At 44.4% G+C, this 25,641-nt stretch overlaps 1 protein-coding gene across 5 annotated transcripts in view; it reads left to right on the forward strand.

Annotated features, from left to right (window-relative positions):
* The window catches only part of LOC106589016 (uncharacterized), a 94,480-nt gene extending 69,899 nt beyond the window's left edge, over positions 1-24,581 (forward strand). For 2 of the 5 annotated variants that reach the window (XM_014178647.3, XM_014178649.3), the window contains 13 exons: positions 212-320; positions 3,208-3,312; positions 11,591-11,719; positions 15,856-16,010; positions 16,151-16,254; positions 17,094-17,326; positions 17,539-17,887; positions 18,390-18,570; positions 19,817-19,921; positions 20,325-20,378; positions 20,602-20,671; positions 22,265-22,537; positions 24,044-24,581. In XM_014178647.3, coding sequence (XP_014034122.3) covers positions 212-320; positions 3,208-3,312; positions 11,591-11,719; positions 15,856-16,010; positions 16,151-16,254; positions 17,094-17,326; positions 17,539-17,887; positions 18,390-18,570; positions 19,817-19,921; positions 20,325-20,378; positions 20,602-20,671; positions 22,265-22,537; positions 24,044-24,054 — 1,878 coding nt within the window. In that variant the 3' untranslated portion in view covers positions 24,055-24,581. The remainder of the gene's footprint in view (positions 1-211; positions 321-3,207; positions 3,313-11,590; positions 11,720-15,855; positions 16,011-16,150; positions 16,255-17,093; positions 17,327-17,538; positions 17,888-18,389; positions 18,571-19,816; positions 19,922-20,324; positions 20,379-20,601; positions 20,672-22,264; positions 22,538-24,043) is intronic. The other 3 variants (XM_014178650.3, XM_014178651.3, XM_014178648.3) reach the window with 2 other exon arrangements.
* The last annotated feature ends 1,060 nt before the right edge of the window (positions 24,582-25,641 follow it).

Consider the following 25,641-nt stretch of genomic DNA (forward strand, 5'->3'; position numbering starts at 1 on the left):
TACCTGGTTAAATAAAGATGAAATAAAAAAATAAAAATAATATCTAAGTGTTTGCTGAATACAAATGTAAAAACACAGCTTTTGCTTTGGGGGGACAAGGTCACAGGGTACATACACAGAGTGGTTGGAGGTTCTAGAAACATTACACGTTGAGGTCCTCAGTAGCTGTTTGAGTGAGTCAAAGTTTTGTCTCCTTTTCACCCCACCACAGGAGCGTTATGAGGCGGCCATCAAGAAGTCAACCAGAAAGACCTGGGCTGAGATCCGTCAGCAGAGATGGTCCTGGGCTGGAGGCCTCAACCAGACCTCGCGCAGACAAAGTGAGTAGACCTGAACCACACAGAACCTCATAGAACCACATATTACTACATAGACCTGAACCACACAGAACCTCATAGAACCACATATTACTACATAGACCTGAACCACACAGAACCTCATAGAACCACATATTACTACATAGACCTGAACCTCATAGAACCACATATTACTACATAGACCTGAACCACACAGAACCTCATAGAACCACATATTACTACATAGACCTGAACCTCATAGAACCACATATTACTACATAGACCTGAACCACACAGAACCTCATAATGTCTCGTACAACTGCTCACACAGTTCTCTCATTGAGCAGCGTAGACCAGGACAGAGACGTTCTAGACTAACTAATGTTGATTTACAGTGTCCTACAGTCTGGGTGTCGTAGGGGTGGGATTGTCATTTGGTTAAGGGGGTGGTAAAGTTCTCATCTGAGGACTATTAGAATAGCTAGATGAGTCATTATATAATTCATGTTTACTAACAATATGTTACCAATCACTAGGTCACTATTTCTACTTGGCTTCAGTAATCACTGAATGACCGAGTACCATTATGATAACAGACTAGATTTGTATTGATCCTTCTCATCTGAACTGTTTCTCTGACTCCAGATTCTAACTGTTCAGTAGAATCCAGATATAGGAGACAGAGGGGAATATGTGGAGGGTGTCATGTAAATGTTTCATTAGACTTGCTGTGTGAACTGCAAGGTGTTGAGTTTATCACCGAACTGTGAGGATCATTCTCAGCGTTCAGTGTGCCAACTGTCTCCTACAGTACACTATGCTGCTCAGTCCAACAATGACGCAAGCTTGTGAAAGGCAGGCCTTCTCTTGGATTGTGTAAAGAACCTTCTCTCCTCTCTGAAGTCTGAATAAGAATGAGGTGTGTGTGTGTGTGTGTGTGTGTGTGTGTGTGTGTGTGTGTGTGTGTGTGTGTGTGTGTGTGTGTGTGTGTGTGTGTGTGTGTGTGTGTTTGGTTTGAACTACAAAGACTATCTACACCACTTGGTGTTCTCTAGAAAGATCTGTTTCTGGGGTTTAGACGCCATCTGTTTCTGGGGTTTAGATGCCATCTGTTTCTGGGGTTTAGACGCCATCTGTTTCTGGGGTTTAGACGCCATCTGTTTCTGGGGTTTTAGACGCCATCTGTTTCTGGGGTTTAGACGCCATCTGTTTCTGGGGTTTAGACGCCATCTGTTTCTGGGGTTTAGATGCCATCTGTTTCTGGGGTTTAGACGCCATCTGTTTCTGGGGTTTAGACGCCATCTGTTTCTGGGGGTTTAGACGCCATCTGTTTCTGGGGTTTAGACGCCATCTGTTTCTGGGGTTTAGATGCCATCTGTTTCTGGGGGTTTAGACGCCATCTGTTTCTGGGGTTTAGACGCCATCTGTTTCTGGGGTTTAGATGCCATCTGTTTCTGGGGTTTAGACGCCATCTGTTTCTGGGGTTTAGACGCCATCTGTTTCTGGGGGTTTAGACGCCATCTGTTTCTGGGGTTTAGACGCCATCTGTTTCTGGGGTTTAGATGCCATCTGTTTCTGGGTTTTAGATGCCATCTGTTTCTGGGTTTTAGATGCCATCTGTTTCTGGGTTTTAGATGCCATCTGTTTCTGGGGTTTTAGACGCCATCTGTTTCTGGGGTTTAGATGCCATCTGTTTCTGGGTTTTAGATGCCATCTGTTTCTGGGTTTTAGATGCCATCTGTTTCTGGGGTTTAGACGCCATCTGTTTCTGGGGTTTAGACGCCATCTGTTTCTGGGGTTTAGACGCCATCTGTTTCTGGGGTTTAGACGCCATCTGTTTCTGGGGTTTAGACGCCATCTGTTTCTGGGGTTTAGACGCCATCTGTTTCTGGGGTTTAGACGCCATCTGTTTCTGGGGTTTAGACGCCATCTGTTTCTGGGGTTTAGACGCCATCTGTTTCTGGGGTTTAGACGCCATCTGTTGCTGGGGTTTTAGATGCCATCTGTTTCTGGGGTTTAGACGCCATCTGTTTCTGGGGTTTAGATGCCATCTGTTTCTGGGGTTTTAGACGCCATCTGTTTCTGGGGTTTAGATGCCATCTGTTTCTGGGGTTTAGATGCCATCTGTTTCTGGGGTTTAGATGCCATCTGTTTCTGGGGTTTAGACGCCATCTGTTTCTGGGGTTTAGATGCCATCTGTTTCTGGGGTTTTAGATGCCATCTGTTTCTGGGTTTTAGACGCCATCTGTTTCTGGGGTTTAGATGCCATCTGTTTCTGGGGTTTAGACGCCATCTGTTTCTGGGGTTTAGACGCCATCTGTTTCTGGGGTTTTAGATGCCATCTGTTTCTGGGGTTTAGACGCCATCTGTTTCTGGGGTTTTAGATGCCATCTGTTTCTGGGGTTTAGACGCCATCTGTTTCTGGGGTTTAGACGCCATCTGTTTCTGGGGTTTAGACGCCATCTGTTTCTGGGGTTTAGACGCCATCTGTTTCTGGGGTTTAGACGCCATCTGTTTCTGGGGTTTAGATGCCATCTGTTTCTGGGGTTTAGACGCCATCTGTTTCTGGGGTTTAGACGCCATCTGTTTCTGGGGTTTAGACGCCATCTGTTTCTGGGGTTTAGACGCCATTTGTTGCTGGGTTGTAGATGCCATTCATAAACCCAGTCACTTCAGTCATTTAACTTTCCCAATTATACCCCAAACTTTTTCGAGTGCCCTAAACTACAATGAATCAGTGAATGATGTGGTCCCACTCTGCTATAAGCTCTGTCAACTGCATGATCCAGACAGACAGACAGACAGAGAGCGAGCTCATCGACACTAGGCCTACGTCTACAGTACATCCTTGGGTTCCCCACCCCGCCAGCTTTGTGAACAGTTGTTGTCTGTTGCGTTCTCTCTGGTGCAGGCAGATGTTCGGCCTCCACTGTCAACTTACCGAGACAGGTGGACCCTGTCATTAACAACAGGCTGTCCAAGTCCTCTGCCACCCTCTGGAACTCCCCCAACAGAAGTAAGGATGACCGACCTGCGTCAATGTCCACCAGGCCTTTATATCAGTCCCCCTCCTCCCCTACTCCCCACTCCCTTCTCCTCTCAGATCCTCCTTACTACCTGGTTTTAGTTTTTTGTTTTAACTGTGGCCTGGTGGCCTGCCTGCCTGCCTGCCTGTTGCCTGGTGACCAATCATTTCCTATCCTTACAACACTACATTACCCGTCTCACATCCCCGCTCTCGTGTGCATCATGGTTTTGTTGATATGTTGTTGTTGATTGATTTACCTTCCTCTCTCTGAATTTTTGATCAGACCAGACATCTATATTATTCCATATTTTGTGATCATTTTTTCCTCTATTGGTGTATATAGGTTTCTGTCACTTCAGTCACGACACCCTTCTATTCCACAGTCTGGTTGTCCTCCACTCTGCTGGTGGTCATAAGCTGTGCTGGTGTGGAGGTGGTGGTGGTGGTAGAGGTGTGGTAGAGGTGGTGGTGTGGTAGAGGTGGAGGTGTGGTAGAGGTGGTGGTGTGGTAGAGGTGGTGGTGGTGGAGGTGTGGTAGAGGTGGTGGTGTGGTAGAGGTGGTGGTGGTGGAGGTGTGGTAGAGGTGGTGGTGTGGTAGAGGTGGTGGTGGTGGTAGAGGTGGTGGTGGTGGTAGAGGTGTGGTAGAGGTGGTGGTGTGGAGGTGGTGGTGGTGGTAGAGGTGTGGTAGAGGTGGTGGTGTGGAGGTGGTGGTGGTGGTAGAGGTGTGGTAGAGGTGGTGGTGTGGAGGTGGTGGTGGTGGTAGAGGTGTGGTAGAGGTGGTGGTGGTGGAGGTGTGGTAGAGGTGGTGGTGTGGTAGAGGTGGTGGTGGTAGAGGTGTGGTAGAGGTGGTGGTGTGGTAGAGGTGGTGGTGGTGGAGGTGTGGTAGAGGTGGTGGTGTGGTAGAGGTGGTGGTGGTAGAGGTGTGGTAGAGGTGGTGGTGTGGTAGAGGTGGTGGTGGTGGAGGTGTGGTAGAGGTGGTGGTGTGGTAGAGGTGGTGGTGGTGGTAGAGGTGGTGGTGGTGGAGGTGTGGTAGAGGTGGTGGTGGTGGTGGTGGAGGTGTGGTAGAGGTGGTGGTGGTGGTAGAGGTGGTGGTGGTGGAGGTGTGGTAGAGGTGGTGGTGTCGTGGGGGTGTGGTTCAGTGGTCATGATGGTGTCGAGGTGGTGGTGGTGGTGGAGGTGTGGTAGAGATGGTGGTGGAGGGGGTGGTGGTGTGGTTCGGTGGAGGTGGTGATGGTGATAGGTAATGTAATGTGGCTAATGTTTCATCTAATACTAAAGATTCTCCATTTTGCCTTGGAAGAAGACTAGTGTAATGTAAATGGTCAGATAATGTAAATGGTCAGATAATGTAAATGGTCAGATAATGTAAATTGTCAGATAATGTAATGTAAATAGTCAGGTAATGTAATGTAAATGGTCAGATAATGTAAATGGTCAGATAGTGTAATGTAAATGGTCAGATAGTGTAATGTAAATGGTCAGATAGTGTAATGTAAATGGTCAGATAATGTAAATGGTCAGATAGTGTAATGTAAATGGTCAGATAGTGTAAATAGTCAGATAGTGTAATGTAAATGGTCAGATAATGTAAATGGTCAGATAGTGTAATGTAAATGGTCAGATAGTGTAATGTAAATGGTCAGATAATGTAAATGGTCAGATAGTGTAATGTAAATGGTCAGATAATGTAAATGGTCAGATAGTGTAATGTCAATGGTCAGATAGTGTAATGTCAATGGTCAGATAGTGTAATGTAAATGGTCAGATAGTGTAATGTAAATGGTCAGATAATGTAAATGGTCAGATAGTGTAATGTCAATGGTCAGATAGTGTAATGTAAATGGTCAGATAATGTAATGTAAATGATCAGATAATGTAATTGGTCAGATAATGTAATGTAAATGGTCAGATAGTGTAATGTAAATGGTCAGATAGTGTAATGTAAATGGTCAGATAGTGTAATGTAAATGGTCAGATAGTGCGATGTAATGTAAATGGTCAGATAGTGTATTGTAAATGGTCAGATAGTGTATTGTAAATGGTCAGATAGTGCGATGTAATGTCAATGGTCAGATAGTGTATTGTAAATGGTGTGGTGGTTCATTTCTTTACTATCAAATGAGGAGAGACAAACTTATCACACAAGTCAGAGTTATACTTAAACTAAATCTTTATTAGTGAGAGTTTTGCAATAGCGATGGCTGGTTGACGAATCACCCTCAGATGATTAGTTGAGACAAAAGTACAAAGGTATTTTATAGCCAAGATACACCCCTTTCAACCTACATGACGAACAACAGATATATAGAATGGGTCACAAGGTTAAGATTTGTATGAAAGATATCTATAAAACATAGCAGACAGCAACTGCAGTAAAAACCGTCATCTTTGTGTAGAGACCAGGGTCTGGCCCTGGGGTCATCTCTCCCTGGTACCATATAGAACAGAAACATTAACTCATGCTCTGGAATGCTCTTTAGGTTTTATCACCCAAAAGACATGGTAAATCTCCTGTCAGTGTTTTCTCCCAGAGGCCCATCCTCAGGAGAACACACACACAATAGTTATACGAATACCCTATTCTGTTGCATAAAACAACAATTTGATGCAATTAAAGTATTATAACATAATCTTGCAATTTTCCACCATAATGGTCAGATAGTCGTTGATGAACTCTTTATCTAACTATCACATGTACAGTAATAACATGTGGAGAGGAGATCTTAGGTAGGGGAGATCTTAGGTAGAGGAGATATTAGGTAGGGGAGATCTTAGGTAGAGGAGATCTTAGGTGGAGGAGACCTTAGGTGGAGGAGACCTTAGGTGGAGGAGACCTTAGGTGGAGGAGACCTTAGGTAGGGGAGATCTTAGGTAGGGGAGATCTTAGGTAGAGGAGATCTTAGGTGGAGGAGATCTTAGATGGAGGAGATCTTAGGTAGAGGAGATCTTAGGTGGAGGAGATCTTAGGCGGAGGAGACCTTAGGCGGAGGAGACCTTAGGCGGAGGAGACCTTAGGCGGAGGAGATCTTAGATGGAGGAGATCTTAGGTAGAGGAGATCTTAGGTAGAGGAGATCTTAGGTAGAGGAGATCTTAGATAGAGGAGATCTTAGATAGAGGAGATCTTAGGTAGGGGATCTTAGGTAGAGGAGATCTTAGGTAGAGGAGATCTTAGGTAGAGGAGATCTTAGGTAAAGGAGATCTTAGGTCGAGGAGATCTTAGATAGAGGAGATCTTAGGTAGAGGAGATCTTAGGTAGAGGAGATCTTAGGTCGAGGAGATCTTAGGTAGAGGAGATCTTAGGTAGAGGAGATCTTATGTTGAGCAGATCTTAGGTAGAGGAGATCTTAGGTAGAGGAGATCTTATGTTGAGCAGATCTTAGGTAGAGGAGATCTTAGGTAAAGGAGATCTTAGGTAGAGGAGATCTTAGGTAGAGGAGATCTTATGTTGAGCAGATCTTAGGTAAAGGAGATCTTAGGTAGAGGAGATCTTAGGTAGAGGAGATCTTATGTCGAGCAGATCTTAGGTAGAGGAGATCTTAGGTAGAGGAGATCTTATGTTGAGCAGATCTTAGGTGGAGAGGTCATCAGGTTGCTATAAAATATTCCATTAGCTCGTCATCCATTCTTTTAGATGGCTGTCCAAGTCCTCTTCCACCCTCTGGAACGCCGCCATCAGAAGTTGTCATGTCAATCATAACTGACTACATGCCGTCAGCTTTTATTGATCTTCCCGACAAATTCAATACTCAGTCAAGTCAATACTAAATACTGTACACAGAATGTCCTCTCTCGGCAGACTGATATCTGCCGTATGAAATCCAGTCGACTCAGCAGTTAGAATGTTCTGGCTGTGGGATATACGTATGTCTATAATAGCCTGGTGGTTTTTAGAGCCCCAGGACTTATCTACCAGGTGTTCACTCTATCAGGCAGCAGCAGTAAATGTTTTGCCGCATTGAAGGAGAAAATAAGCCGCCTCACTGTTGCTTAGCAACAGGCCCGGGCCTAGGTGGGTTATCAACCATAAAACACTTGGTGAAAATGATCTGTCCAAAATACAGCGAAGGTGACCCCTGGTCCATTAAATAATATGAACCAGTCAATTATATGGGATTAGTCAAAGCTTTTCAGTGTTTTCCATTCACTGATCAGTGCCATCCTAAATGTGCTTTACATGCATCTGCACAAATGAAGTGTCACGACTCACGCTTATCATCAGCTTCTTGGTGTTGTCATTGTGATTGTGAACTTTCTGTGCTTGGGTGACTGTGTGTGTGTGACTGTGTGTGTGTGACTGTGTGTGTGACTGTATGTGTGTGACTGTGTGTGTGTAACTGTGTGTGTGTGACTGTGTGTGTGACTGTGTGTGTGTGTTTGTGTGTGTGTGTGTGTGTGTGTGTGTGTGTGTGTGTGTGTGTGTGTGTGTGTGTGTGTGTGTGTGTGTGTGTGTGACTGTGTGTGTGTGTGTGTGACTGTGTGTGTGTGTGTGTGACTGTGTGTGTGTGTGTGTGTGTGTGTGTGTGTGTGTGTGTGTGTGTGTGTGTGTGTGTGTGTGTGTGTACGCATTCAATGTTGTTATTACAGGATAATGCTTAAGAGGACATGTTGAGATGTTCCTCTATAAACAGCATTTTTTCTGATTCCAGTTTCTGATTCCAGTTTCTGATTCCAGTTTCTGATTCCAGTTTCTGATTCCAGTTTCTGATTCCAGTTTCTGATTCCAGCCTGACTTCATTGCTGAGCAAAGAGTCAACGGGGCAACATACAGTGTGACATGCCATCAGCTAAAGCATACAGAGAGAGCTGAGCGATCCACACAAGAGTTGTGTCCCAAACTTCACCCTATACAGTATATAGTATAGTGCACTACGTTTGACCAGAGCCCTATGGGGGCTGGTAAAAAGAAGGGCACTAAATAGGGGTTATGGTACCGTTTGGGACGATCATTAGCATAGCTGACTGGACCCAACAATTAGGGCCCACACCATAAATCAGTTATATAGCAGTGGAGTCTCAATAGAATGCTGTTACTGTAGGCCTACCCAGCTTTGTTCATCCCAGGGTCCCTTCACTTCTGTATCATTCCTCTATCAACCAAGTCCTTGATGGAGTTGAACTTGTGATGCCTATGTTAACATTCTACTGTACGATACAATCAATGGCCCATTGAAGATGCTGAAACTCTGTGGTCACACAGGCCTAATTGCCAGTTACTTAGAATGAAGTTTATGAGAGACTCAGCTCATACTCTTTAGCCTACTGGAGGTACTGTAATACGGAACGTGTCCCTATTTCAACTCATCTTCAAAAGGTTTGGGTCATTTCTCCACCTAATTCTCCTCCACACAGAGGGCTCTCACAAATCCACCAGTCTGCTTCTATCACCACAACGTAGCGCCCTTTGACCCAGACACTGTTTTGTAACATTCTGAAATTGATGTAGTTTTAGAGACAAATGATTTCAGGGACTCCCGGCGTTCAAAAGCCATTTGTTCTGACATTACATTTGTTCCAGTTATGATTGTTCTTGAGTGTTTGTCATGGTGGCTGTGTCCCAAATGGCACCCTATTACCACATAGTGCACTACTTTTAAACAGAGCCCTGTGGACCCTGGTCAAAAGTAGTGCACTATGTAGCAAATAGTCTGCCATTTGGGACGCAGACTAAAACATAATATGACAAACAAACATCTGATTCTGAACTAATGGCATAAGAATGAGTCTTACCCACAGCATCACAGGAGTAATGTAGATTCTAATGCTGAGGATCTGATATAGCATGTCTCTGTTAGCATGGCTAGGTCTGGGTGGAGCTTAGACCTGCTAGACAGTCATGGCTTTATGGGCGGGGTGTTTTTGAATGACAAGTCATTTGGGATGAAGAACTACATGTATTCAACATTTTCAAGTGTTATTAGTTGTATGTACGGGATACACATGGTATACACCGTCCAACCAAATGCTTACGTACAGGTTCCTTCTCGACAATGCAACAACAATAAGAAATAATCAAAAATAAGTATAGGAACATAAAGTAAATGTCTCAGTAGAATAGAATAGACATTTTATCATACGTATAATACAGGAAAGCACAATTTATAGTCCAATATTTACACATGTATTGTGGATGGCAAGTGTGTTTTTATTCTTTCTGTATGGAGGAAATGTAGCAGTTGAGCAGTTATATTGTTATGTGTGTGATCTGTGACGTTATGAGGTATGTGACATGTACAGTACCACTGAAAAGTTTGGACACACCTACTTATTCAAGGGTTTTTCTTTATTTTTACTATTTCCTACATTGTAGAATAACAGTGAAGACATCAACACTATGAAATAACACATATGGAATCATGTAGTAACCAAAAAAGTGTTAATCAAATGAAAATGTACATTTTAGATTCTTCAAAGTAGCCACCCTTTGCCTTGATGACTGGCACACTCTTGGCATTCTCGCAACCAGCTTCACCTGGAATGCTTTTCCAACAGTCTTGAAGGAGTTCCAAGCACTTGTTGGCTGGTTTTCCTTCACTCTGCGGTCCAACTCATCCCAAACCATCTGAATTGGGTTGAGGTCGGGTGATTGTGGAGGCCAGGTCATCTGATGCAGCACTCCATCACTCTCCTTCTTGGTCAAATAGCCCTTAAACAGCCTGGAGTTGTGTTGGGTCGTTGTCCTGTTGGAAAAACAAATGATAGTCCCGCTAAGCGCAAACCAGATGGGATGGCGTATCGCTGCAGAATGCTGTGGTAGCCATGCTGGTAAAGTGTGCCTTGAATTCTAAATAAATTACCAACAGTGTAACTAGCAAAGCACTCCCACACCATCACACCTCCTCCTCCATGCTTTACGGTGGGAACCACACATGCGGAGATCATCCGTTCACCTACTCTGCATCTCGAGTAGACACAGCGGTTGGAACCAAAAATCTCAAATTTGGACTCAGATTTCCACCAGTCTAATGTCCATTGCTCGTGTTTCTTGGTGCAAGCAAGTCTCTTCTTCTTATTGGTGCCCTTTAGTAGAGGTTTCTTTGCAGCAGTTCGACCATGAAGGCCTGATTCACACAGTCTCCTCTGAACAGTTGATGTTGAGATGTGTCTGTTACGTGAACTCTGTGAAGCATTTATGTGGGCTGCAATTTCTGAGGCTGGTAACTGTAATGAACTTATCCTCTGCAGCAGAGGTAACTCTGGGTTTTCCTTTCCTGTGGCGGTCTTCATGAGAGCTAGATTCATCATAGCGCTTGATGGTATTTGCGACTGCACTTGAAGAAACTTTCAAGGTTCTTGAAATTTTTCATATTGACCGACCTTCATGTCTTAAAGTAATGATGGGTTGTCATTTCTCTTTGCTTATTTGAGCTGTTCTTGCCATAATATGGACTTGGTCTTTTACCAAATAGGGCTATCTTCTGAATACCACCCCGACCTTGGCACAGCACAACTGATTGGCTCAAACGCATTAAGAAGGAAAGACATTCCACAAAGGAACTTTTAACAAGGCACACCTGTTCATTGAAATGCATTCCAGGTGACTACCTCATGACGCTGGTTGAGAGAATGCCAAGAGTGTGCAAAGCTGTCATCAAGGCAAACGGTGGCTACTTTGAAGAATCTCAAATCTCAAATATATTTTGATTTGTTTAACACCTTTTTTGTTACTACATGATTCTATATGTGTTATTTCATAGTTTTGATATTTTCACTATTATTCTACAATGTAGAAAATTAAAAAAATGTAACTTAAAAAAAAAAACTGTAATGAGTAGGTCTGTCCAAACTTTTGACTGGTGCTGTACATGTAGGTGAAACTTCTCCAGATTTCTCCACCTGTCCATCATGTTTAACTGGAGTGAAGTCTGTCTCTACAGTATGTAGTAACAGTGGTCAGGGTGAAATAGCTATAGTTATTAAGTGTGATCAGACAGTGACCAGTTTGTGTTGCGGAATGAAATGCTGTGCTGCAGTGTTGTCAGTGAGTGACTGGGGAACGGTGGGTAATCTGGTGGTGCACTACTGGGGGGTCTGATTCTGGGGACTCTGCAGGGTGTGTGTGTGTGTGTGTGTGTGTGTGTGTGTGTGTGTGTGTGTGTGTGTGTGTGTGTGTGTGTGACTGTGTGTGTGTGTGTGTGTGTGTGTGTGTGTGTGTGTGTGTGTGTGTGTGTGTGTGTGTGTGTGTGTGTGTGTGTGTGTGTGTGTGTGTGTGTGTGACTGTGTGTGTAAGAGCACCCAGGTACTGACAGTGCCCTCTTGTGTCTGCCAGCCCGCAGTCTGCGTCTTAGCGCGTGGGAGAGCCGCATCGTGGAGCGGCTCATGACCCCCACCCTGTCCTTCCTGGCCCGTAGCCGCAGCGCCGTGACCCTGCTCAACACTAGCGACTCCCGGGACCCCTGTGAGTGACCTCTGACCCCTACAGGAACCTTTATCCTTTCTCTCCCTTATTTTCCAGGGAAGGGGAACTTACAGCATACATACCCCAGACTACCACTAGTTACAGTACAGTATACCCCAGACTACCACTAGTTACAGTACAGTATACCCCAGACTACCACTAGTTACAGTACAGTATACCCCAGACTACCACTAGTTACAGTACAGTATACACCAGACTACCACTAGTTACAGTATACCCCAGACTACCACTAGTTACAGTACAGTATACCCCAGACTATCACTAGTTACAGTACAGTATACACCAGACTTCCACTAGTTACAGTACAGTATACCCCAGACTACCACTAGTTACAGTACAGTATACCCCAGACTACCACTAGTTACAGTACAGTATACACCAGACTACCACTAGTTACAGTACAGTATACACCAGACTACCACTAGTTACTGTATACACCAGACTACCACTAGTTACAGTACAGTATACACCAGACTACCACTAGTTACTGTATACCCCAGAGTACCACTAGTTACAGTACAGTATACACCAGACTACCACTAGTTACAGTACAGTATACCCCAGACTACCACTAGTTACAGTACAGTATACACCAGACCTCCACTAGTTACAGTACAGTATACACCAGACCTCCACTAGTTACAGTACAGTATACCCCAGACTACCACTAGTTACAGTACAGTATAGACCAGACTTCCACTAGTTACAGTACAGTATACACCAGACTACCACTAGTTACTGTATACACCAGACTACCACTAGTTACAGTACAGTATACCCCAGACTTCCACTAGTTACAGTACAGTATAGACCAGACTTCCACTAGTTACAGTACAGTATACACCAGACTACCACTAGTTACTGTATACACCAGACTACCACTAGTTACAGTACAGTATACCCCAGACTTCCACTAGTTACAGTACAGTATACACCAGACCTCCACTAGTTACAGTACAGTATACACCAGACTACCACTAGTTACAGTACAGTATACACCAGACTACCACTAGTTACAGTACAGTATACCCCAGACTACAACTAGTTACAGTACAGTATACCCCAGACTACCACTAGTTACAGTACAGTATACCCCAGACTATCACTAGTTACAGTACAGTATACACCAGACTTCCACTAGTTACAGTACAGTATACCCCAGACTACCACTAGTTACAGTACAGTATACACCAGACTACCACTAGTTACAGTACAGTATACACCAGACTTCCACTAGTTACAGTACAGTATACACCAGACCTCCACTAGTTACAGTACAGTATACACCAGACTACCACTAGTTACAGTACAGTATACACCAGACTTCCACTAGTTACAGTACAGTATACACCAGACTACCACTAGTTACAGTATACACCAGACTTCCACTAGTTACAGTACAGTATACACCAGACTACCACTAGTTACAGTATACCCCAGACTACCACTAGTTACAGTACAGTATACACCAGACTACCACTAGTTACAGTACAGTATACCCCAGACTACCACTAGTTACAGTATACACCAGACTACCACTAGTTACAGTACAGTATACACCAGACTACCACTAGTTACAGTACAGTATACACCAGACTACCACTAGTTACAGTACAGTATACACCAGACTACCACTAGTTACAGTACAGTATACACCAGACTACCACTAGTTACTGTATACACCAGACTACCACTAGTTACAGTACAGTATACACCAGACTACCACTAGTTACAGTACAGTATACACCAGACTACCACTAGTTACAGTACAGTATACACCAGACTACCACTAGTTACAGTACAGTATACACCAGACTACCACTAGTTACAGTACAGTATACCCCAGACTACCACTAGTTACAGTACAGTATACCCCAGACTACCACTAGTTACAGTACAGTATACACCAGACTACCACTAGTTACAGTACAGTATACACCAGACTTCCACTAGTTACAGTACAGTATACACCAGACTACCACTAGTTACAGTACAGTATACACCAGACTTCCACTAGTTACAGTACAGTATACACCAGACCTCCACTAGTTACAGTACAGTATACACCAGACTTCCACTAGTTACAGTACAGTATACACCAGACTTCCACTAGTTACAGTACAGTATACACCAGACTTCCACTAGTTACAGTATACCCCAGAGTACCACTAGTTACAGTACAGTATACACCAGACTACCACTAGTTACAGTACAGTATACACCAGACTTCCACTAGTTACAGTACAGTATACACCAGACCTCCACTAGTTACAATACAGTATACACCAGACTACCACTAGTTACAGTACAGTATACACCAGACTACCACTAGTTACAGTACAGTATACCCCAGATTACCACTAGTTACAGTATACACCAGACTACCACTAGTTACAGTACAGTATACACCAGACTACCACTAGTTACAGTACAGTATACCCCAGATTACCACTAGTTACAGTATACACCAGACTACCACTAGTTACAGTACAGTATACACCAGACTTCCACTAGTTACAGTACAGTATACACCAGACCTCCACTAGTTACAGTACAGTATACACCAGACTTCCACTAGTTACAGTACAGTATACACCAGACTTCCACTAGTTACAGTACAGTATACACCAGACTTCCACTAGTTACAGTATACCCCAGAGTACCACTAGTTACAGTACAGTATACACCAGACTACCACTAGTTACAGTACAGTATACACCAGACTTCCACTAGTTACAGTACAGTATACACCAGACCTCCACTAGTTACAATACAGTATACACCAGACTACCACTAGTTACAGTACAGTATACACCAGACTACCACTAGTTACAGTACAGTATACCCCAGATTACCACTAGTTACAGTATACACCAGACTACCACTAGTTACAGTACAGTATACACCAGACTACCACTAGTTACAGTACAGTATACCCCAGATTACCACTAGTTACAGTATACACCAGACTACCACTAGTTACAGTACAGTATACACCAGACTTCCACTAGTTACAGTACAGTATACACCAGACCTCCACTAGTTACAGTACAGTATACACCAGACTTCCACTAGTTACAGTACAGTATACACCAGACTTCCACTAGTTACAGTACAGTATACACCAGACTTCCACTAGTTACAGTATACCCCAGAGTACCACTAGTTACAGTACAGTATACACCAGACTACCACTAGTTACAGTACAGTATACACCAGACTTCCACTAGTTACAGTACAGTATACACCAGACCTCCACTAGTTACAATACAGTATACACCAGACTACCACTAGTTACAGTACAGTATACACCAGACTACCACTAGTTACAGTACAGTATACCCCAGATTACCACTAGTTACAGTATACACCAGACTACCACTAGTTACAGTACAGTATACACCAGACTACCACTAGTTACAGTACAGTATACCCCAGATTACCACTAGTTACAGTATACACCAGACTACCACTAGTTACAGTACAGTATACCCCAGACTACCACTAGTTACAGTACAGTATACACCAGACTACCACTAGTTACAGTACAGTATACCCCAGACTACCACTAGTTACAGTATACACCAGACTACCACTAGTTACAGTACAGTATACACCAGACTACCACTAGTTACAGTACAGTATACACCAGACTACCACTAGTTACAGTACAGTATACACCAGACTACCACTAGTTACAGTATACACCAGACTTCCACTAGTTACAGTACAGTATACACCAGACTACCACTAGTTACAGTACAGTATACCCCAGACTACCACTAGTTACAGTACAGTATACACCAGACCTCCACTAGTTACAGTACAGTATACCCCAGAGTACCACTTGTTACTTCATACACCAGGCCACCACTAGTTACACTATCTTTGTCTCATGCATTATTTCTGACACAGGAAGTAAACTCTGTCAGTTAAATCCCGCAGAGCCCAATATGACCTATAAGGATCAAAGCTGGCCAGAGGTCCACGCTGAATAACTGTGTCTGCCACCGTTACGTTTTCAGTAGGTGGCCTGTCATGATCATTACTGTAACTATTAGGGGACCTGACCTTGTCTTTCCTGCCTGTTTTCTTCATCTCTGTGATGTACTTAGACTCTCACCACTGCTCCCGTTCAGCCTCCGCCAGCCCCCTGGACGCCTGCACCCACCGCCACCCTCACCGGGACTCCTCCGAACGCTGGAGGGGAGGAGTGTCCGCCAGCACGCCCGACATCACACAGCGCCAACGCCGACAGAACTCAACGCTGGTTAGTGCACGTCCTCACACACACACACACACACACACACACACACACACATGTTCAAGAGTACATGTTAACACACACACACACTATAGTGTAATTCCAGGTATTCTGCCATAACTGTTCACTATTTTTGTTTCTCAAAGTTGGATAAGAAGAAGAAAGAGAAGAAAGACAAGGAGAGGGAGAATGAAAAAGAGAAAGTTCTGAAGAAGTTCCCAACACCGACCAGATCCAGGCCGGAGTTCAGGTATTGTTAGGACACAGGACACATGACACAGAGCACAGGACACTGATTACAGAACACAGATTACAGGACACTGATTACAGAACACGGAACACAGAACAGAGATTACGGAACACAGGTTACGGAACACAGATTACAGAACACAGATTACAGAACACAGATTACAGAACACATATTACAGATCACAGAACATAGGATGGAATAGAGCCCAGAATCTGTCTTGTGCCAAACAGTAGAACTACTCTAAACTGTCCTATACTACAGGTCTCTGCCCAAATAAAGGAAACACTTCATTAAATTGGGGAGATTAAATATATTGAAAGCAGGTGCTTTCACAAAGGTGGGGTTCCTAAGCAATTCCTCAGCAATTAACATCCCATCATGCTTAAGGTCATATATAAAAATGCTGGGCAGGCCATCATTTTGCCCATTATTTTGGATACAATGACTATGCCCCCATAGGATGACAATGCCTCTATCTAGTGGTCATTGAATGGTTTGATGAGCATGAAAAAAATGTATGCCATGGCTGTATCAGTCACCAGATCTCAACCCAATTGAACCCTTATGGAAGATTCTGGAGCAGCGCCTGAGACAGAGATGTCCACCACCATCAACAAAACACCAAATAATGACATTTCTTGTGGAAGAATTGTGTCGCATCCCTCCAATAGAGTTCCAGACACTAAGAATCTTCTCCCTCCCTCTTCCTTCCTTCCCTCCTCCCTGCCTCCTCCCTCCCTCCCTCCCTCCCTCCCTCCCTCCCTCCCTCCCTCCCTCCCTCCCTCCCTCCCTCCCTCCCTCTCTTCCCCACTTATCTCTTTTCATCTCTCATCCTGCAGTAGTACCCCAAAACCCCAAAACCGACCTCCATCACCTGTGGCCCCCAAAAGCAAACTGTTGTCCCCCTGCCCTCCAATGGCTCCCAAGACCCCCTCCACGGGCAAGAAGATCCCCACAGGCACCAAGACCCGCCCCAAAAGAGCCCAGACCCCTGTCAGGGTACAGCGTCAGCCGGTCACCGTGGAAACTAACAGCGAGCCCCATCAGCCAGACACTCCTGAGGAGACAAAGAGTAAGTTTGTTCGCCGTGGTTACCGTATCCAAGCTCCAGGATGTTTCTTTTCAGCTGTTACTTCTTGCCCTCTCTGCCTTGAGAAAACACACATTGTATCAACTCTATGATGTTTGCTTCATATGAGCCTTGAAGTATATTCCACGGTTATGGTCCATCGTGTGGCTTCAGATGTGAAACAGAGGCCTCTCCTGTCTCTCTTGCTCTTACAGGCTCCAGTAATGTTGCTGCTATAATGGTGTCTTCGGCGCCGGTGACACAAACATCTCTTAGTGCACCAGTCACAGTGGCCGCCTCTACCCAAGCCTCAAACCTACAGCTGACTGCCTCTGCTGCCTCAACTCCCACAACTGCCCCAGCTGCCACCGCTGCCTCATCTGCTCCGGCTGCCTCATCTGCTCCGGCTACCTCATCTACTGCTGCCACTCTGGCTTCCAGGCCCTCAGCCGGCACCAACAACCCAGAGGAAGCAGCTCGAGTCCTGGCTGAGAAACGCAGACAGGCCCGGGAGCAACGGGAGAGAGAGGAGCAGGAGTGCCTGGAGCAGGAGAAGAGGAAACGGTCAGTCACACCCTGGCTGGAATTGATTAGACATGTCGTTGAGTTGATATTATAGGACTGTAGTATTATTGAATGTTATAGATTGGAGTGTCTGTCTGTCTGTCTGTCTGTTTGTCTGTCTGTTTGTCTGTCTGTCTATAGCAGGGGTTCTTCAACTTTTTAGCTTATTAAGGCCCGAATGAGAAATCGACTGTCATCCCGTGACCCAAATTGTTCTCCAATGACCCAAATTAAAAATAAATAGTGTGTGATGTATAGATGTATTCTCATAACTCGCGACCCACCTTTCACATGACCAGGGCCCGATTTGGGTCCCGACCCATAGTTAAAGAAACCCCAGTCTATAGACATATGAATGGTTTACTGTTTGCCTAATGTCCAAGACAAGTGTGTACCATACATTGATATGTGACATATTGTGTGTTGATTTGAAAATGCCGTCCAGTGTGAGCATATACTGTATGAGCATGTGCAGACCTGACTGAGCGTGCTCCCCATGCAGGATTGCTCGTGAGGAGGGCATGGCTCGGCAGGCGGAGGAGAGGAGGTGCAGGGAGGAGGAGGCACGCCTCATGGCGAAGGAGCAGCTTCTGAGAGACGAGGCCCAGCGCCTGGAGGAGGAGAAGGAGGCGAAGGAGAAAGCCAAGGCGGAACAGGAGGAGAACCAACGCCTGCAGAAACAGGTGCGAGATCGACAGGCAGTCTTGACGTACAGCATAGAAGAAGACGTATGACACAGGTTGACCGATCTTAGGTCGAGGTAACGTTATGTGAGGGAATGTTTGCTGTTTGAGGGGACAGGCATGTGTGCTGTAAGGCCTACAATCAGCATGTCATTGTCACCATGCCTTCTCCAGGCAGATGCCCAGCATTTATTGGAGCTGAGAGAGCCGTTGTCAGAGTGGGATAGTGACAGCTCTGTCCTCCCCCTGTCACCGTCTCTGCTCCGCACTGCAGTGGGCTGACAGGGGATAGCTGGTGACAGTGTTCCCACTACCCCTGCCTGTAGCATTCAGACATGCTTGAGTCCAGTCTCCCCCGAGGGAAGACCAGTGCAATTTGCAGTTTGTTCGACACTGCCAGCAGCCATCTTCCTTGCAGTGTGTGTCAAGATGGTGAGGCATCATATTCATACAATATTTTTCAGCTATCTCATGAACCATGACAAAGCAAGTTTTATCTTCCAGGCAACTTTCAACATTAAAACGTCATTGCAAACATCTGTAGTTACTCAACTGTATACAACCTGTGTTTTGCACTGTTTATGAAGCATAGCAACCTTGTTCTTTTGATGGATGACGTTATTTAGATATTTGCTGCCTGTGGTATAGCCCAGTGGTTTGTTTGGAACTGATGTGATCACAGCTTTGTTTTCATCCCTCCATGCATCACCTATTTAGTAGTGATGACTCAAAAGACCCAGTGAGCTGCATTATTACAGGGATATATCAAGCCCTGCCCTACAGCCTACTACAGTCTAGACTGGGAATATGTTGCCACCTAGTGGTTAGAAAAGGGGACATTCATCTACTCTTGTATTCATTTGCTACTAATTATTTTTACGTTCCATTTGATATTATATGAAATTAGAGTTTTATCTAGACTGACACGATTCCCTCGTTGAGTCATTTCCCTGTTGTCTTCTTAATAGCATGATGAACATCCTATGAACATAAATGGGCTTTCCATAGTATTGCTGATCGTGTTGCTGATCGTATTGCTGATCGTATTGATGATCGTATTGCTGATCGTATTGATGATCGTGTTGCTGATCGTATTGATGATCGTGTTGCTGATCGTATTGCTGATCGTATTGCTGATCGTATTGCTGATCGTATTGATGATCGTATTGCTGATCGTATTGATGATCGTGTTGCTGATCGTATTGCTGATCGTATTGATGATGTTGTTTTGTCCCGTCTATGTCAGAGGGAGGAGGCCGAGGTCAAAGCTCGTGAGGAGGCGGAGCGTCAGCGCCTGGAGAGAGAGAAGCACTTTCAGAAGGAGGAACAGGCGCGCCTGGAGAGAAAGAAGGTGGAGAGGGGAGGATGGAGGGAGGAGAGATGAGGGATGAAAGGATGGAGGGGAGGAGGGATGGAGGGAGAAGATGAGGGATGGAGGGAGGAGAGATGAGGGATGAAAGGATGGAGGGGAGGAGGGATGGAGGGAGAAGATGAGGGATGGAGGGAGGAGAGATGAGGGATGAAAGGATGGAGGGGAGGAGGGATGGAGGGATGGTTGGATGAGGGGGACTCAGATTGAAAAAGTCTAACTTGTCTTTACTTTATACTTTCTACATAAATATAGAACCAGTAGTGTTTGATCACATTGTATCCTGACGAGGACAAACTCCCAGCCTTAAATAAAACATGTTAAAGTGTATCAGTAATAAAATCCAGTAGCTGACAACTTCCGTCTCTGCTGTTGAATTCCACAGCGCCTTGAAGAAATCATGAAGAGAACTCGTAAAAGTACTGATGCAGGACAAAAGGTGATTGATGTCAGGCCTATGCGTCATATAACAACCCTTTTAGACCCTTTGTTCAGATGAAAGATTATACAGTGTATGTTTTCTTATTTAATTGACTGAATTCATAATAGTGTCTGTCCAGATGTTCAAAGCACTTCTTGATAATAACACCTCATCCACCACCAATGTGTAGCAACCTTGTGTGATACACAGCAACCATTTGTCCCATTTTTTGTTCTTCTAGCCTTCACTGCCGAATGAATCTAATTCCCCAGCACAGGTCAATGGCAAAGACACTACCAAGAACAGTAAAGGTAAGTTACATACAGTGCCATTCTGCTGTCTCTACAGTGCCATTCTGCTGTCTCCTTCAACCTGTGATTTGATTCGATAAAAATGTATTTGGGTATAAAAAAAAAAATTATACAACATCCCAGCTAGCAACAAACCTTCCCACAACTTTAGAGAACGTTCCCTTAAGAGTTTCATAAGGCTTTTAACTAACGTTTTCTTAGCAATGTTCCAGTGATGTGCAAGGAATGTTTCCAAGAGACCATCCCCTTAATGTTAAACAGAACTTACCCAGAACATGGTTACCATGTTCTCAGAATTTAAGATATGTTCTAGACACGCTTCATGGAAACGTTGCAAGAACGTTTATGTGTCCAGTTTTCTGAGGGTTAGGAGAATATTCCATAAACGTCACACAGAACATGGTTACCATGTTCTCAGAACATAACATATTAATGTTCTAGACACGTTTCATGGGAACTTTGCAGGAACATTTCTGTGTATTAGTTGTCAGGATGTCACCGGATGGTCCCAAAGAAACCGTTCTAAAAAAGAATGTTTCATTACACATCTTGTCACTGTTGCTGAGCCAATCAAGACTCTGATTGGTGAACCATTCATAGCTCTGTTGGCAAGATTAGGGATACAAACACACACACAGTGCTTTTAACACCGTTTTTTCAACTTACATATTTGATTACATTGTGTATGTTCTTTTATAAAGTAATTATTATTCAACGTGTCCTCACATGGGATTTGAAGTCACAACCTCTTGGTTCACGGTACTCAGATTTTCCCACTACGCCACCATGTCCGTGTCAGTACACTTACTATTTTCATCATTGATTTGATTTAGGCCTACTTATTTCAGCAATTTAAAGGCTTTCAGTATAGTTGTGTAATGTTGGTGGTGCATGTGAACCTGTTTTAATGATCCTCCTTAATCACTACGATCAATACAAGTTTTTCTTGAGTGTACTTTTAACAGAGCTAAGATTTACTTCGAAGTCCATTCACAGCCTTACACCTATCCATTTCTTCCAGATCTACATTCCTGCCTAGGGGGGAGGAGGAGGGGGGTTCAGAGTACCATGAGCCAAGAGGTTGTGAGTTCAAATCATTTGATATTGAACCGATTATGACAGTAAGCAGATTATGCAATAAGGCATGTAAAAACCTAATTCTGCTTATCTTAAATTGGCGTAAGGTCAAAAGGATATTCTGAGAACATGGTAACCACGCTCTGGTTGTGTTCTGTTTGACATTAAGGGAATGTTTTCCTAACTCTAACGCCAAAACATGCTAAAAGGGTTTGCTAACATAGATAGAATGTTCCCCTAAATAACTGATAACTGGACAATCAAACGTTGGGGGAACATTACAGGTAACGTAACAAAAATGTTCTCTCTCCCTAGAATTGTTAGCTGGGATGTGCATTAGATCCCAAGAGGATGGCACTTATTTACAAAGTGGTCTTGGATGCTAACAAATAATGTCATGATTAAAAGACAAGACAGTTACAAAACATTACATTCAATTAGAGAGAGAACACTCAGTCAAGGACCATTTTATTTGTAATTTAAAGAGAGCAACTTTGCTTGTTTTTTTTTATGCAGCTCCTAAGATGCAGCAGATTGAAGCAGAATCCAGCCCTGTGCTGAATGTTGTCCGGCCAGCCATGCACCAGAATGGCCTCTCAGCCAATGGGAAGGCAGCTGACTTTGAGCAGATCATCCAGCTGTCCAATCACAGCAGGAGCAGCAACGGTGGGCCGGGAAAACCGGGGAGTGGCATCGTCAGTGACCCAATCCTGGCCTTCGAGGGAGGAGAGCCCTTCCTGATGAAAACAGGTCCCATGAAGCCTCAGCATGCTGCAGGTAGCTATGCAGGTCAGGATTAGGACCAGACATGTCATGTCATTTTAACATTTCAAATGAAGCATTCTATCACTGTATCAGTACATAGCACTCTAGGATGTCCGCAATCCATAACTCTATAACCATATTACCAGCATGTGTATAGAGAAGCACAGTGTGGATCTTATGCTAAAGTTATGCATCCTGTAGTTAGCTACAACCATTGCTAGAGTTTACAGAGAGGTGACTCCAAACCTTTACCACTATCCCCAAGCCTGGGCCCTAGCCTCTGGGCACGCTGCCCAAGCTCCCTATGTGGGAGAGTTGACGTCCAAGACTGGAAAGAGGATCCCAGTCCTGTTTTGGCATGCCCCTTAGGTTGGCAAACGAGGCCCCCTTTATTATGTCAAGACCCCCACAGCCGGTCTCGAAGACGGCCATACCCAAGCATTAAATGTCAGCAAATCAAACAATATGACTGAGACCAATGGGACATACATAATATTAGGGGAAAGGGGGGATAGCTAGTCAGTTGTACAACTGAATGCCTCCAAATGTGTCTTCCACATTTAACCCAACCCTTCTGAATCAGAGAGGTGTGGAGGGCTGCTTTAACCCAACCCTTCTGAATCAGAGAGGTGTGGAGGGCTGCTTTAACCCAACCCTTCTGAATCAGAGAGGTGTGGAGGGCTGCTTTAACCCAACCCTTCTGAATCAGAGAGGTGTGGAGGGCTGCTTTAACCCAACCCTTCTGAATCAGAGAGGTGTGGAGGGCTGCTTTAACCCAACCCTTCTGAATCAGAGAGGTGTGGAGGGCTGCTTTAACCCAACCCTTCTGAATCAGAGAGGTGTGGAGGGCTGCTTTAACCCAACCCTTCTGAATCAGAGAGGTGTGGAGGGCTGCTTTAACCCAACCCTTCTGAATCAGAGAGGTGTGGAGGGCTGCTTTAACCCAACCCTTCTGAATCAGAGAGGTGTGGAGGGCTGCTTTAACCCAACCCTTCTGAATCAGAGAGGTGTGGAGGGCTGCTTTAACCCAACCCTTCTGAATCAGAGAGGTGTGGGGGGCTGCTTTAACCCAACCCTTCTGAATCAGAGAGGTGTGGAGGGCTGCTTTAACCCAACCCTTCTGAATCAGAGAGGTGTGGAGTTCTGCTTTAACCGACATCCACGTCTTCAGCGCCCCGGGGAACAGTGGGTTAACTGCCTTGTTCAGGGGCAGAACAACACATTTTTACCTTGTCAGCTCGGGTATTCGATTCAGCAACCTTACGGTTACTGGCCCAACGCTCAAACCACTAGGCTACCTGCCGAACCATATTATATCCTATGTTTATGTCCCCACAGCCCAAGGGGGTTCTAATGATAATGGCGTGTGCAGAATATCATCCCTAGAACTGAACAATTTTAATGTTAAGGTCTGATAGATGGTATGCCTCACGTACTGTAGACTTCAAACTAGCTCATATTCCCAGAAAGCAATGCTGATTTTATCTCTCTCTCTGTTCTTTCTCTCTCTTTTTCTCTCCATCTCTCCAGAAGTCCTTTGAGACACCAGGCTTCCACACACTTTATACCACCGGTTGATCTACTTGATGTGTGCCACACACTGCAACAGCTTATAAAAGGGAGTGTGCCAAACAAAGAAACAAACTATGGACTAAACTTTTAAATCACTTAAAAACATCAAATTCCACAGAGGTCGAGAGGGAGGAAGAAAACTCTGCGAAGAAAAAAAGAAAAAAATGTAATGAAAAAAAATATCGTCTGTCTTCTCAGCATGTTTTGGTGCAACAAACATTGAGTTTTGTTGAAAATGTTAAATGCAGATTTTATGGTGCACCTTAAATGGCTGACAATGTAATATGAGAAGTTTTAGAGCATTGTAAGACCTGGAAATATACAGTATTTGACTACGGTTGTTATTATCATTGTTGTTATGCTATTTATGTTGTTATCATAAGTTGAACAAAGTGTGTGTTTGTTAGTCTTGAATATTTGGGTTATTTAACTAGGGGAGGAAGCTGTGTGAGGATGCTGTCAGGGGAAGCTGTGGGATAAAGCTTAATGAAAGGAAGATGATGTCTCTATTTCTTTCTGTATGTCTGTCTGTCTGTGTGTCTGCGTGTATGTCTGTCTCTGCCTGTCCCTGTCTCTCTATCTGCTTCTCATTTAACTAAGATATGATACAGACTAAAGAGTAAGTTTGATCTGCGTGGACATCGACTCTAGTGGGTCAACATCTGACATGTCTGCCATAACCTTCATGTTTCACCTGGGACAATCTTAAAGTTTCCCTGGCTCGTTTCTCCTTCAATTGTATTGCTGTTGTGATACAGAATAAGTTCAGGTTAGTTTCTTCAGCAGTTCCCATGGCGATCACATTAATACAGGTAGAACTATCAGGACACAGTATCTGTCCTCTATTCCTGGTCTCTGCTATCAGGACACAGTATCTGTCCTCTATTCCTGGTCTCTGCTATCAGGACACAGTATCTGTCCTCTATTCCTGGTCTCTGCTATCAGGACACAGTATCTGTCCTCTATTCCTGGTCTCTGCTATCAGGACACAGTATCTGTCCTCTATTCCTGGTCTCTGCTATCAGGACACAGTATCTGTCCTCTATTCCTGGTCTCTGCTATCAGGACACAGTATCTGTCCTCTATTCCTGGTCGCTACTGGTTTAATGGCTGTGACTCATATAAGCTGCCTCCTGTCTGGTTTATACAGTGAATGAGGAACTTCTAGACACATCTATTCATATTCCAGGCTGCTGACGGAGGGAGAAATATTAAAGTGGAGAACGAGAGGAGGGAGGTTGAGAGATTTAATCAGATCAAGGGACAGATGGAGTGTGTGTGTGTGTGTGTGTGTGTGTGTGTGTGTGTGTATGTATGTGTGTGTGTGAGAGAGAGAGAGATAGCGAAAGACAGAGACAGAAAGAGAGCGAGAAAGAGTGAAAGACAGAGCGAGAGAGACAGAAAGAGCGAGAGAGTGATCCTCCTTACAGTGATTGTTTTTTAGGGTTTTTTTAAATGTAAATGGCTTCTTAGCAAAGGGAAATTTCTCTAGCAGGAATTCTGCTATGACTGGGAGTGGTCTGAGTGGGGAGGGGAAAACTGAAAAATAGCTGTTG

The sequence above is a fragment of the Salmo salar genome, chromosome 27 (genome assembly GCF_965601325.2).
Source record: "Salmo salar chromosome 27, fSalSal1, whole genome shotgun sequence".
NCBI classification, from domain to species: Eukaryota; Metazoa; Chordata; class Actinopteri; order Salmoniformes; family Salmonidae; genus Salmo; species Salmo salar.